This window comes from Vombatus ursinus, unplaced genomic scaffold (assembly GCF_900497805.2).
Source record: "Vombatus ursinus unplaced genomic scaffold, bare-nosed wombat genome assembly UNPS02015175.1, whole genome shotgun sequence".
In the NCBI taxonomy this organism is placed as follows: Eukaryota; Metazoa; Chordata; class Mammalia; order Diprotodontia; family Vombatidae; genus Vombatus; species Vombatus ursinus.
Genome location: NW_020954953.1, coordinates 9,180,777 through 9,195,900, shown reverse-complemented (window position 1 = coordinate 9,195,900; position 15,124 = coordinate 9,180,777). Strand labels below are relative to the sequence as shown.

General features: G+C 39.7%; 1 protein-coding gene across 3 annotated transcripts in view; it reads right to left on the bottom strand.

The window, feature by feature from the left end:
* LOC114031466 (mitogen-activated protein kinase kinase kinase 4) overlaps nt 1–14,458 on the bottom strand; it is a 135,306-nt gene extending 120,848 nt beyond the window's left edge. For 2 of the 3 annotated variants that reach the window (XM_027846548.1, XM_027846549.1), the window contains exon 1: nt 14,313–14,365. Coding sequence is in view for 1 of the 3 variants with exons in the window: in XM_027846543.1 (XP_027702344.1) it covers nt 14,313–14,458 (146 nt within the window). In the remaining 2 variants the exon portion in view is untranslated. Of the gene's footprint in view, nt 1–14,312 lie in introns of all 3 variants that reach the window. The other variant, XM_027846543.1, reaches the window with a different exon arrangement.
* Between the last annotated feature and the right edge of the window lie 666 nt (nt 14,459–15,124).

The following is a 15,124-nucleotide window of genomic DNA, read 5'->3' as shown; positions in this document are numbered from 1 at the left end:
TCAATACATACAACATAAACACATAAACACAGAATGGAGGGAATGGCACTGCTGTTGTTGTTTAGTTGTGTCCAACTCTTTGTGACCCCATGGACCATAGCATGCCAGGTGTCCTTCTATCCTTCATTATCTTTTGAAGTCTGTCCAAGTTCATGTTCATTGTTTCCATGAAACCATCCATCCATCTCATCCTATGCCATCCCCTTTTCCTTTTGCCTTCAATATTTACCAAAATCAAGGTCTTTTCCAATTGAGTCCCATCTTCTCATTATGTGGCCTAAGTATTTAAGTTTCAGCTTCAGTATTTGATCATCCAGTGAATGGTCTGAATTTATTTATTTACATATTGACTGAGTTGATTTCCTTGCTGTCCAAGGGGCTCTCAAAAGCCTTCTCCAGGGCCACAATTCAAAGGCATGGCTTCTGTAACACTTCAGCTTTCCAATTCTCACAACCATACCATGCTACTAGAAAAACCATATCTTTGACTATATGGATCTTTATTGGCAAGGTGACAAGGTCGCTGCTTTGTTTTGTTTTGTTTTGTTTTTGGCTAGGCAATGGGGTTAAGTGACTTGCCGAGGGTCACACAGCTAGTAAGTATCAAGTGTCTGAGGCTGATTCCAGGGCCAGTCCACTGCACCATCTAGCTGCCCCTCTGCTTTTTAGAATGCTGTCCATATTTGCTATAGCTTTCCTTCCAAGGAAACTTCATGGCTACAGTCACTGTCTGCAGTGATCTTTGAGCCCAAGAATACAAACTGACACTGCTTTCATTTCTTCTCCCTTTATTTGCCAAGATGTGATAGGACCAGTTGCCAAGATCTTAGTTTTTTTTTTGATATTAAGCTTCAAGCCAGCTTTTACACTTTCTTCTTTCACTCTCAATAAGAGGCTTAATTCCTCTTCACTCTTTGCCATCAGAGTGGTATCGTCTACATATCTGAGATTGTTAATATGTCTCTTGGCAACCTTAATTCTGGCTTTTGATTCATCTAGCCTGGCATTATGCATGATGTGCTCTGCATATAAGTTAAATAAATAAGGTGACAATATACAGCCTTGGTGTACTCCTTTTCCAATCTTAGACCAATCAGTTGTTCCATGTTCTAGTGGTTCTAACTGTTGCTTCTTACCTGGAATATGGGTTCCCCAGGAGACAAGATGATCGGGTACTACCATTTCTTTGAGGATTTGGCCCATTTTGCTGTGATGCACACAAAGGTTTTCATATAGTCAATAAAACAGACATAGATGTTTTTCTGGAACTCTCTTGCTTTCTCCATAATCCAGAGAATGTTGGCAATTTGGTCTCTAGTTCCTCTGCCTCTTTGAAAACCACCGTGTTCAAGTAATTGTAATTACTAGTAACTACTAGTAATCCCATATTGCTGAAGACCAGCCTGCAGAATCATGAAATGAGCTCAATTGTTCAGTAATCTGAACATTACTTGGCACTGCTCTTCTGTAAGATTAGGAGGAAAACTGATCTTTTCCAATCCAGTGGCCACTGTTATGTTTTCCAAATTCGCTGGCATATTGAATGCAGCACTTTAATAGCATTACTTTTAGTATTTTAAAGAGCTGAACTGAAATTCCATTACTTGTACTAGTCTTACCATTAGCAGTGCTTCCTAAGGCCCACTTGACCTCATTCTCCAGGATGTCTGGTTCTAGATCAGTAACCATATCATTGTGGTTATTAATGAGGTTAAGATCTTTCTTGCATAATTCTTCTGTGTATTCTTGCCACCTCTTCCTAATCTCCTATGCTTCTGCTAAATCCCTACCATTTTTGTCTTTTATCATGCCCATTTTTGCATGAAAACTGTCTCTTGATAGTTCTAATTTTCTTGCAGAGATCTCTTGTCTTTCTCACTCTGTTGTTTTCCTCTATTTCTTTACATTGCTCATTTAAGAAAATCTTATCTCTCCTAGTAATTTTCTGTAATTCTGCATTCAGTTGAGTATCTTTCCTTTTCTACTTTACCATTCACTTTCCTTCTTTCCTCAGCTATTTTGTAAAGCCTCATCAGACAAACATTTTGCTTTGATGCTCTTCTATTTCTTTGGAATGTTTTTTGCTGCTGCCTCCTATACAATACTGCAAATCTCCGTCCATAGTACCCAGTACTACGTTGGTTGATACAAAAAAAAAAAAAAAGGGTTCAGCTTTTGCAAGTTTCATTCCAAGAAGAGAGAAGGGAATGAGATTACAATCTTTGTCTTCATAATTAAAGGAAAAAAGCAGCAGTAGTTAGTAGTTTCTCCCCCAGTAAGGGAGATGAGAACTTTCCTCTAAGCATAAAGACTTTCTGTAATTCTTTTTTAAATCCTGGGAGAATATATTAGTAATCCATACATTAGCATATTCTTCTTTAAAATTAGGGTTTGAAGAGAAGGTAATAAAAAAAACCCATTGAGAGAAGCTCCTTTGAGGGCAGTGGTTTTTCATTTTATTTTTGTACCCCAGACACCTGGCACAGAGACTGAATGATTGGAGGGATTCTGGTTCAAATATTCATCAGACTAAAGTTTAGGCTAAGTTTGGTCCACCCAAAAGGCAGCAGAAGCACGACTTAGGACTCTTTCTACTATGTCATGCTTCTACTACCCTTATTTTTTTGGCACTTCTAAGAAGTAAAAACATATCTGAGTCTGGCCATGACATGGAATAGCCACGTAACCTTTTCCAAGTCATGTAACTTTTCTGAGTTTGTTTTCTCATTGGTAAAATTGAGTGTGATAACTGTACAACTTACTTCACAGAGCTGTGATAACTAGGAAGTACTATATAAATGAGACATTATTTCATACATAAAATGAAAAACTAGCTGACACTTACAAAGTACTTTTACATATATATTCTCTCTCTTATAGAACAAACCTAAGGTCAGATCTATAGATTATCAATCTGTTGTTGTTTCGTCATTTTCAATCTTGTTTAACTCTTTGTGATCCCTTTTGGGGTTTTCTTGGTAAAGATACTGGAGTGGTTTTCCATTTCCTTCTCCCACACATTTTACAGATGAGGAAACTGAGGCAAACAGAGTCAAGGGCAAGCTAGCATTTATTAAGGGCTATGATACACGCCAGATACTGCGCTAGGCACAAGGCTTATATAACAGATCAAAAACAAGACAGTTCTGCCCTGAAGGAGCTTATATATCCTTTCCTCATTTTACAGATGAGGAAACAGACTTAAAGAGAGAGTGACCTGCTCAGTCATACAACTACTAATGGTCAGAGGTCAAATAGTCTAAGCTCCATTGACTCCAAGGTCAGTAGGCTCTCCATTATACCATATGTGACAATAGATTATTTTAGAATAATAAAGCCAACTAACAGAAACATTACTTCAAAGTAAAACATCTTCCAAAGAAATTAGTAAATAAAATAATAAATAAATGATAGTCTTCATTCCTAATCAGCATTTTATACTGTGTTCTACAAAATCCTGGGGTTCTAGCAAAAAAGTCCGAGGCATTCCATAAAGAAAAAAGTTGCAATTGTGGCCAAGCACATACAGCAAACCCATCTGTTTTGCTGTCTTTGTTCTACACAATCAATGCATGTATTCAGCTGATAAAGAACAAAAAATGGCAGATAACAATCAAATGAACAAAATTTTGGCTTACTACTCTAGAAGCAATCACCAAACACATCTAATGAGAAATGACAAAGAAGTTCTCAAACGCATCTTAAGTAAATCAGTGTTCATTAATATCCTTCGATTGAGGAGGTTGGAAAAAAAAAAAAAAACAACTTTATTTTACCCGGCTTACCGTTTATCCATAAAGTCACAAAGTTTAAGAGACAAGATGACAAAAGTGTTAATAACCCAAATCCTGGCAACATAACAAACATCCACAAATTCCTCTTCCCTTCATTCTACAGTCCAGTCATAATTGCCTGCTTCCTTACATATGAAACTCCACCTGCCATTTCCATGTGTCTGCACTGGCTGTCCTCCACACCTGAAATGCTCTCTTCCTCACATCCATGTCTTGGAATCACTGTCTTCCTTCAAAACTGGCCTGAAATGTCCCCTTCTCTAAGATACCTTTCCAGTCCCTCCCCTCTCCCCTCAAATGCTACTGCCTTCTTCTCTACAGTTCCCTTCCATATACTCTGTATGTATTTTGTATGTCCAGTCTGTCCCTCTATTAGAATATAAACACCTTTAGATTAGGGAACTTTTTTTTATTTATTCTCTGTACTCCCACTGCTGGAATAGTGGTTGAGCACATAGTAAGGGCTCAATAAATGCTTGCTGGATAGAGGGTTCAAGTACATAAGTATTTCCAATTTGGTTTTATTTCTACTGATCCCAATGTATATAGTATGTTAGCTCACAAATTTTTAAAAAGTTCTACAGCTGTAACAAAATTAAAACTGCATCTAAAAAACAGAAAATGTAAAAACATAAAGTCTTAGAAGGTTTTAATGCAAAATGGTGATGAACTAAAGTCATAACCAAAAAAATTCGTTTAAATAATGCGATAATGAAAGCTGTTATAAAGTAAATTACAAGATGCACTATCACATATAATACTGTTTCCAATTACAAAATACCTGATAGCAAATAACCACGTCCTCCTTACTATGATATGATGACAAATTAGTTTGCAATACTGGTTGTTCAAAAGAAAACCTGTGAAAATTTTTTGGTCTAGATCTGGAACTTCAATGGTGATGGAAACTCTCACTGAGGAAATTTCCTTTACCAAAGCAGACTAGTACCACCTTTACAACTGACAGTGTTAAAAGAGTTGCCCAAAAAAAAAATTATTTTTTAAAAACAGTCTATATTACTTGATGCCATTAGTAATAGTCATTTATAACATTATTATTATAGCTACATCACAACCTGTATTTCACAATGAAATGCTTCAAGATTGGCAGTATGTGAAAGTTATTACCAAACACTATTAACAAAAGTTTCAGGTAGTTCTTTAAAAACCTCATACCAGCACATACAAATTTCTTCTCTCCCTCTATCCATTTATCTTACCAAAAAAAAAATTTTTTTCCATGGGCTATATTTGGTCCTGTGGGACATAAGTGTCAGGGAAGGGGGGGAGTGGTATGGAGTTCCTAAGAGAATTAGTGGTTGATTAACAGGTGTGAGTTTCCAGAGACTTGGGTCAACAAAACCAGACAAGATAGGGAAGATGTGGACTGGAAAGGAAGCCCAATCCACAATTCAAAAAAACAACCAGTAATACAGTCCAAAGATCAAAGCCCCAAATCCATCAGAAGACAAAGATACCTAATGGTTAAGGCTAAGCAAGTAAATATGGTTTAAGACAGGGATAAGGGGTCCTAAGCCTAGAGATAAGAGAGTGTTACCGAAGAAGTTCAGTACTTCCAATAATGACCATTTGCTTCACTAAAGTGAGTCATTTTATGACAAGGCAGGGCCACCACAATAAACAAACATGTATTAAGTACCTACCATTGCCAAATTCAACTGAATGCAATGCAGCTGTAGATTCTGCCAAGACATTTCACACTATAAGCTAACTACTCACCACGTTACAAATTAATAATGATAATAATAATCATGATAGCTAACATTTATATAGCTCTTACTGTGCCAGACACTGGGCTAAGCAGTTTACTGATTTAATAATTTATCTCATTTAATCCTCACTACACTCCTGGGAGGTAGGTGCTATTATCATTTCCATTTTACAGAGAAGGAAACTGAGGCAAACAGAGATTAAGTGACTTGCCCAGGGTCACAAAGCTAGTAAGTGCCTGAGGCCAAATTTAAACTAAGGACTTCCTGACATTTTGGCTGCCCAAAATGAATGCTTAACAATGATATTTTATCAATTTTCCTATCATATGGAATAGAAAGAAAAGTAAAGGATTGGCAATCATAGTTGATCTCAAAGGTGACTATAAGGGGAAATGTAACCTATCAACAAATATTTATAAAGTTCCTATTATGTGCTAGGCCTAAGGGCAGATTCTGTGAATGAAAAGACAAAATGTTTACAAAATAAATACAAGATGATTTTGAGGGGGGCAGTACTAGTAGCTAGGGAAATTAGAAAAGACTTCCTGTAGGGGTGTACTACAGATTGTAAGCCGTAAAGGTAAGGCAAAAGTACAATTCCATTGCAGAGACATCCTATATGAGCCACAGGGAGATACTGGAAGAAATACAGTTTGGTTGGGCTATACAGTGGTAGGTTGGGACAAGATTCTATAAAAGGCTTTAAATAACAAACAGGAGTTCATATTTTATCCTAGAGGTAATACAGAGCCACTGGAGTTTGCATAAGCAAATAATACGGTCACAGCTGTACTTTAGGAAAATCACGTGGCAAATTGTCGAAAAAATGGACTGGAAATAGGGGAGAACTGAGGCATTCTTAATCAGATATTTAAGAAATTAAATGTTTCAAATATTAAGCATTCATTTTTCCCCCTTCCCATCTCCCTCTACCCACTGGGGGACAAAAAGGGAGAAATACAGACAGAACCCTCATATCACATAAATACTGTCAAGCAAAATATCCAAAAGTACATTTTTTATTCTGCATTAATCCATTATCTCTCTGTCCTGAGATTAGCAATATTCTTTTTGATCAGTCCTCTGGAATCATGATTGACCATTTAGTTGATCAGAGCTCTTAGGTCTTTCAAAACTTCATTTTTATAATATTAACACTATAATACAAATGGTCCTTCTGGTTCTGCTCATTTCACTCTGATCGGTTCCTAAATATCATTCAATGACTCCTTGAAACTGTATTTCTTCTCATTTCTTACAGCACAAAAGTATTCCATTACATGCATATAGCCACAATTTGTTTAGCCATTCCCTGTGATGAGGCATCCCCTTAGTTTCCAGTTTCTTGTTGTTTGCCACCACCTCCTTGCTTCCTTCAAGTCTCAACTAAAATCTTCTGCGACTTTCCAATCCCCCTTCTCCTTCCCCTGTGATTATCTCCAGTTCATTCTGTAGATACTGTTTGCACATAGTTGTTTGCATGTGGTCTGCCCCCATCTACTGTGAAGTCTTTTAGGGTTTCTGCCTTTCCTTGTATCCCCAGCTTCTAGGTGCTGGGCACATAGTGTTTAATAAATGTCAAATGACCAGTGGAAATACTGTTTTCTCCAGGAAACTGTACCTGATCTACTCCCATCTCTCAGTAGTCAGTCAACAAACATTTATTAAGAAACTACTACATGCTAGGTACTATGTTAAGTGCTGGGAATACAAAGAAAGACAAGAGACACTCACTGCTCTCAAGTAGCTCACAGTCTAATGGGAGAGACAACCTAAAAAAAATAACTATGTACCAACTACATACATGGAAAATTGGACAGAGAAGGAAGACACCAGGATTAAGATGGATTGGGAAAGGCTTCCTATAGAAAGGTGAAATTTCAGCTCGGACTCAAAGGAAGCCAGAGAAGCCATTAGGCAGAGATGAAGAGGGAGATCATTCCATGCGTGGGAGATAGCCAGTGAAAATGCATGGAGTTGGGAGACATGGTGTCTTGTTCAAGGAGCAGCAAGGAGGCCCGTGTCATTGGATCTTCCCCCTCATACCTCAAATAGTACGGCTTCAGAACTCTAAAGCCCTTATCATTCAACGTTATGTATTAAAGCTGTATTTCTGTGTTGGTGTTTTATCTTCCTAACAGATTACATAAATGCCTTGACAGTAGGGACTGCATCTCATCTAAGCACTGTATCTTCCCCCAATGACCAGCATAGATTTGCTAAAGACAGGTTCACTGCCTTCTTTACTTTAGGGCTGATTCTTGTTAACTTTCGCTTTATAGGTTGATGACAATATTCTTATCCTCTAGACTGGGTCTCGAAGGATTAACAGTGAATGAACAGATAATGATCGTTGTATCCATTCATTCTTGTCAACTTTAGGAAAAAAGATCACACAGTGGAAAGAGCATTAAGTTTAGAGTCAAAGGCCTTGGGTTCAAATTTCAGCTCAAAAGTAGCTGTATGCCTCTGGGCAATTTATTCAACTTCTCTGGGCTTCAGCTGCCTCCCTAAAAAGTGAGGTGACTGAATAATCTAATCTCTAAAATTCCTCCCAATTATCAATCCTACAATATACCGATTGGTTTACTCAAAAAGCTGAGGATTGGGATATAAAACAAACAGTCCAAGAGTGGAAAAAGGCACCTGGCTTCTGGACCTATGACGTTACAATAAAGCTTAGTATGGCAAAAATCTGTATTCAGTAAGTTTAGGTTGTTTTCCTCCAGTTTTTTCTTCAGCTCGCCTTTCTGAAGGTGACTGCTTTGTGTCTCTTTGATAAAGTCCAGAATATATGTCTCACTACAGCACCAATTATTTCTTTTGGTTTTTTAAAGTTTTGCCTGTTCTTCAAACTAGGAAAAATCCTTCCAATTTAGGAACTATGACCATTTATAATAAAAAAAAATGTCAAAGTAAACTCAATTAACATAATTTTATGTTGAATAAATTCTGATATAATAGTCAATAAGATACCTCGTTCCCTTACCAAGATTACAAAGGTGTTCCACCTCATTTAAATCCGAGTAATTTAGGACATGGGTAAGTGTAGGTGATCGCTAAAGAGTTATCTCTGCTTTAGATTTAAACAAGGCCTTAAATTTAACAGAAGGGAGAGTGAGGAAGCGGAGTGATGATTGGACCTAGAGTCTGGAGAGCTGGGTTCTAGTTAGGTTCCTACCACTAATTAGCTAATTTAGGCAAGTTCCAACCCCTCTGTACTTCACTTTCCTTCATCTGTAAAATTAAGGGTTTGGACTAGCCAAACACTAAGATCCCTTCCAACTCTAAAATTCTATGATTCTATAAATTAAATTAGTGAATTTGTAATTACTATTAATATACCATACTCATAAATCTTAATATACTCGACATTAAAATTTTAATAGAAAATTCATTCCTAAACTAACAAAATGATTACAAGACGTTCAAATGTCCTCCAAAATTTCCTCCCTAAAATCTTTTCTTCCTCCTTAGTCCCTCCAAAATTTTTATCATAACATAATTTTCAATACATTTGATATTTCCAGGTTAGTGATCTTCTAATATGCCCGATCATAAACCTATAAAGGTCAAGGGTGTTATGTCAAAGTGTAATTGAAAATTTAAAATACGACCAAATGGAAAACTTAAAATATTAACTTTTCACATTCATCTTCTCAAATATTTGATTCTAAAAATAATCCCATTTGTGGTATAGTTTAATCATCTTTGCTAGTATTTTATAAACATTTTGACTTTCAAATAATACATCAATGTTGATGCTACTCATGCCAAAGCATGACAAATGATTAGGTTTTTATAAAGTAACAAGAATGAATTACTTTTCACCTTTTTTTCATCTAAACGTAATTCCTTATGGATAATTGAATAAATACAAACTACATTACGAGCTATGCATGAATGAGAGATCTTACAGAAGTAGATACCTATATCTTTCAAATTTTGTGTCAAATACATATCATTCAGGTAGAAAAAAGTTCCTGTTAAAACTACAGTAGATTCATACATGCCTAGTTAATAAAAAGAGCATTTTTAACACAAAGGTATCAATGTAGGTCATAAGGAATATTTGTGTAGCAAATATATGCAAATACTCCATGTTAAGCCCTTTAAAACAACTAAATCCATACAGTTTTGTATATACCAGATTAAGCTAGTTTCAGACTAAATGTGATCAACTCAGCTAATACATAAGTCTCTAAATGATCAATTAGATCTTTGTATAAAACATGAAATTACAGCTGCAATTTTAATAGCAAATAGATCTAAATCAAATTTCACTTAGATTTGGCTTAAATCTAGAAGAACACTGTACATAAGCTGACTTGTCCTTTCTCTTTGTCACCTCAAAACAAAGTAACTTGAAACAGAAAAGCGATTTGTAAAAACATGTATTCTTGACTTACTCCTCCAATGCCTTTTTTAAAGCACATGCACAGATTCCATTGTCCCAATGGCAAATGTGAAAGCGTCTGTCTGTTTTTTTAAATAAGCCATTTCTTCTGGTCAGATGAGAAGACCATATAAAAAAAATATTATTTGTAAAAATAATCACTGAGAAATAACTGACATTCTTATAGTTCATCAAGCATTTTTCATCCCTACCTCATGTAAGCTTCACAACAACTCTATCAGGTAGCTGTGATAATAACTCATTCTCATTCACAGCTAAAGAAACTAAGGCTTAGATTATTAAATGACTTGCCCATGGTCATACAGCTAGAATTATTAGATGACCAGGTTCAAATTCAGATCTCTGCTGATTCCAACTGTAAAGCATTCACCCCTATATCACTTTTCCTCAACAGAAAAGCAGAGAAACTGGAAACATTCCAGTCAAAAGTTACTACATCCCTGTCTTTCAAAAGAGTTCAGAAAGAACTTTGCATGCAAGAAGCCAAGAGTATCTTTTCAGATCTGACCCTGTGCATTGTCAGCGGAAGAAATGATAGGCAATATGAAATTCTAGGAGTATCTCAAAACTCTTCAATCAAGTTTTCCTTATAAAGGAGTGGAAAGTCTAGTCATTAAACAAAATCCTCTTTTGTTCTCACTGTGGTCACCAACCTAGATAGCCTAATGCCAATGATGCCTAAACCGTATCCCAAACAGAACTTTCCAACTCACATAATATTCCATGTTCCAGATCCATGACTTTCCACTGGCTATCCCCCAAGCTCAACCTCCTCAACTCGGACTAAACTCATTTCAAATCCCCTCTCCTGCAAGAGGCTGTTCCTAGTAGCAGCTAGATAACTCAGTAAAGAGTTACAGGCCAGAGACAAAAAGACCAGTGTTCAAATAGTGCCTCAGATACTTCCTAGCTGATTGACCCTGGGAAAATCATTTAACCTCTCTCTGCCTCAGTTTCCTCAACTTTAAAATGGTATAATAGCAGGACCTACCTCAAAGGTAGTGAGGATCAAGTGTTTATAAAGAGTTCAGCAGTATGTGCCTAATAAATGTACACTCTCCCCCTTCCCTCCCATTTCCCTACGACCACTAATGCTTTCCCTCTGTTATTACCTCCTTTTTACATTGTATATATCGGATAAGTACATAGTTGTTTGCATGTTGTTCTCCATTAGAATGTGAGCTTCTTGAGGGCAGGGATCCCGTTTTTGCCTTTCTTTGTATTTCCAGTGCTTAGCATAGCTCCTGGTACAAAGGAAGCACTTAAAATGCTTGTGGACTAAAACCACAATCCACCTAATTCAGAAACTGACGCAAGCAGCTTCTACCAATAATTTGAGTTGCAGAGGGAGGGGAGGTATGTGACCTCAAGCACTGGATGGGGCTAATTATCCCTGTTGCCCAAAATCTGCCTTAAGAGTAGCTTAAAGTGGCATGAAACAACTAAGGGGATTAACTCCAAATTTGTGGAGTGACATTTTACAAAGTTATTTTCTTCTATAAAATCAAATGGAAGGTTGCTTTGAATAATTTTGCTAAGAGGCCTTCGACTAAATAAGACCCAAATATGTAAAGCACTAAGAAAACTTTTTTAAAAGCACTACCTTACCTTTTATTATCTATAATATATTTTAGTCTTGTAAGGAAAATTGACATCTCCCTGGGAAATAAAAAAAATTTTTTTCTTTTGTCATCAGAGAATTAAATCACCTCAAAGGCATTTCTGTGTACAGAGCTCCTTGCCCTTTCTCCCTTGAAAATATTTTAAAGTGCAACTTGATTATTATTAACAAACATCAATAATTTCTTTTGGCTATTTCCTACTTTTGCAATTATCATTTTTTCAAAAGCCCCAGTAAAACAGATAAAAATCACTCAAAAACTAGAGCCATGAACTTATCTTGAAATAAACTTTTAAAAGTTATCCAGATTCAAAAGGAATAAAACCTGATTTTTTTCCCCTATCTTCATTCTCACACTGCCCTATTATCATTTCTCAGGGAAATTTTTCCTTAGTTTACTAAAGTGCATTGAAAAGATGAACTAGAACAGTGATCCATGCAAACCCATCTCTGTCCACTGAATCACAATATCAATAACTGACATATAAATGTCATAGTTGAGGCAGCCAGGTGGTGCAATAGATAAGAAGTGTTGGACCTGGAGTCAGTTAATTCAAATCAGGCTCCTGACACTTATTGACACTGTGACCCCTGACAAATCACTAATCTTCTATAAAATGGAAATAATAATCACACCAACCTACCAGGGGTTTTTGTGGAGATCAAATGAGATGATATTTGTAAAGAGTTTTGCAAACTTGATAATACCATATGAATGCTAGCAATTACTAGTTCTTTAAGGTATGCATAGTAATTTCATTCAAGTTTCACCAGAGGCAGGATTATAAATGCAGAACTTGATTTCAAGTCCAGTATTTACCACTAAACCATTCTTAACTTTATTTCTAACTAAAGCTAGTTTTTTTCCACCTTATATTTTTATTTTTTCAGTCAGGAAAGAAAAAAAGGGATACTGTTATCTTTCTGCTCCTGCTCCACTATGTTAATTAATCATCCTAAAGCTCAGATCAGACAAAGTCATCCCTTTCCCTCCCCTCCATTCTGGGGGCTCCCTATCACCTCGAGGCTTTTTTAGGCATTTCAAAGCCCTTCAAAACCTTTCCTTTCCCCCAGCATACTCTGCAATCCACAGACAAGGACCTTTCTACTGTTCCTCCCACAAGGAACTACATCTTAAGGCTCTTGGGCATTTTCAATGGCTGTTCCCCATGCCCAGAATACTCTCCTGTTCATCTCCTCCTCCTACCTTCCTTGGCTTCTTTCAAGGAGCAGCTGAAATCTTATATTTTACAAGAGGCCTTTCTTGATCTTCTGTAATCCTAGTGCCTTTCCTCTATTGATTATATTGAAATTATTCTTTATGTATTGCTTGTTCCAAGTCGTTTTCATATTGTGTCTCCAACAAATCAAGATCTCCTTGACGGGAGGGTCCTGGCTTTTGCCTTTTCTTTGTATCCCCTGCACTTAGCATAGTGCCCAGCATATAGTAAGCCCTTAAAAAATATTTCCTTACTTTAACAAGCACGACAACCTCAAAAGATGCATAGAAAAGGTGAAGTATTTGCAAAGTGGAAGACAGGGGGCAGTACTTTGAAAATTCACTCAGTAGAAGTGCAAAAGGAGGATACTTTAATATGCAAGCATAGGTACAAACGGAAAAGCAAACAATTTGTATCTTATTACAATACTCTGAGTTTAAGTACCTCCACTAGAGTCCTACTCCAAGGCTTCATAGTGGCCTGGAGATGACCCTGAACTCCAGCTAAGAGCAAGCTCCGGCAGGTCCTACCAGTACGGTCTCCCAAAGGGCCGGCCTAACTACGTTCGAGTCAATCACCCCCCTAAAGTCGGCCACCAGGTCATGAACTTTATTGGAAATGCATGCATAGAGGGGTTAAGCGCCTACTCGCGACGAGAGGGTACCCAAACTGATTTTTTTTTTTAAAGAATCTTTTGATGCACCAAAGACTTAGTGTAATTTCTCTCCCAACTAAAAATGCAAGAATCATTATCGTCGCTAATGAATGCATGGGAGTAGTTAGTTGTAGGTTGCACATTCACTCCTCGAGTACCCAAGTTTGGCTTAGGTGTTCATGCCCAGACATAAAAGTTGCGTGACACTACTCAAACGTGTGTACCAGTTAGTTTGCACACTCGGCTAAAGCACAAAAGGCCTTGGTCTAAATGCTGACTGCAGGATACACAAGAAGAAAAGAAAAAAAAAAAGGCTGACGACTGGCTGCTCCGCGGACTGCAGGCTATCGGGGGGAGGCAAGCAGGGTGCGCCCAAAGTAATTCAAAAAGTGAAGGCGAGAAAGAATAGGCAACACATTACCGTCCAGATACATCTGCTCCCTCTAAAAGAGGGGGAGGGAGCGCGGAGAGAGCGCCGCGGGGGTAAGAGCTTTATTCCCTTTGTAAAAGGGAGGAGAAACCCACTTTTCACAAGGGCCCCGGGGAAAGAGAAAGCGTTTTCCCCCTCCCCAGCTCCAGGGTCCCAGTCTCCTGGCCCGAGACCAGTCGCCAGCACGCTCGCTCCCCCAAAGCAAGCTAGACGAGTCGGCTGCACTTGCGGGGGAGGCTCGGAAGGGAGCCCCGCTAACGTGCAGCAACTGAGCAGAGCGGGGCGACCCCCCAGGTTCCCCGCTGGGAGGCCGGGGGGAGCCCCCACCCCCAGTTACCTGGCGGGAAGCAACAGCTGCAGCTGCCCCCGCCCCCGTATCCTTCAGCCAGAACCCGGGCTCGGACCGGAGGCGCCGCTGTAGCGCTCCCGCCGCAGTCCTTACCTCGCCGCCTGGCAGCTCTCCAGCTCCAGCTGCAGCGGCAGCTCCGGCGGCGGCGGCTCCTCCATGGCGGTGACGGCGGCGGCGTCGGCGGCGGCGGCGGCGGCGGGAGGGGGGACCAGCTCGGCGGCGGCCACTGCCTCTCTCATCCGTGCACCGAGCCCGGCATGGCGGCGGCGAGAGTGAGGCTGCAGCCGGGCTGAGACTGGAGGAAGCACGGGGGCCGGGAGGCTCGCGGGACGCCGTCTCCGCCTTTATCCGGCGGCGGGAGCCCTTCGGCCCGGGAGCGTCCGCGCCGCGGCCATCTTGGAAACGGCGACCAGCCGAGAGAGAGCCCGGCTACGGCGGGCGTCGAGGGACAAGCCTCCCGAGGGCGGCGACGCGGGCGGCTGCTGCGGGCTCTGGAATTCCACGGGGCGGAGAAGACGACCGGGGAAGGGAGGGGCAAAGGGGAGGAGGCCCGCGGGGGGGCGGGGGGAGTTCGGGGCGGAGGGAGGGCAGGGGGGTGGCCCAGTCTGCAGCCCGGGGGCCAGGCGCTAACAGCAGCACCCGCTGCGGAGGATGATAGGAAAGCGTGCCAGGTGTCACTGGGAGCACGGATCCGGGCGGCGAGGCTTTCCCGGGCCCCCGCTGCGCGATCCCGGTCCCTTTCAGTAATCTACAAGAGAGGAAGGAGGTGATGCAAGCCTGAATGCAGCGGGGGTATTTCTTTAGACTTCTGATTGCCCAGATCAAGTCATTATGTTTCAGGAATGGTGGAATGCCATCAAAGGGGAACTCGTCCGCAATATTATTACCACGTTTCCTAAACAAGA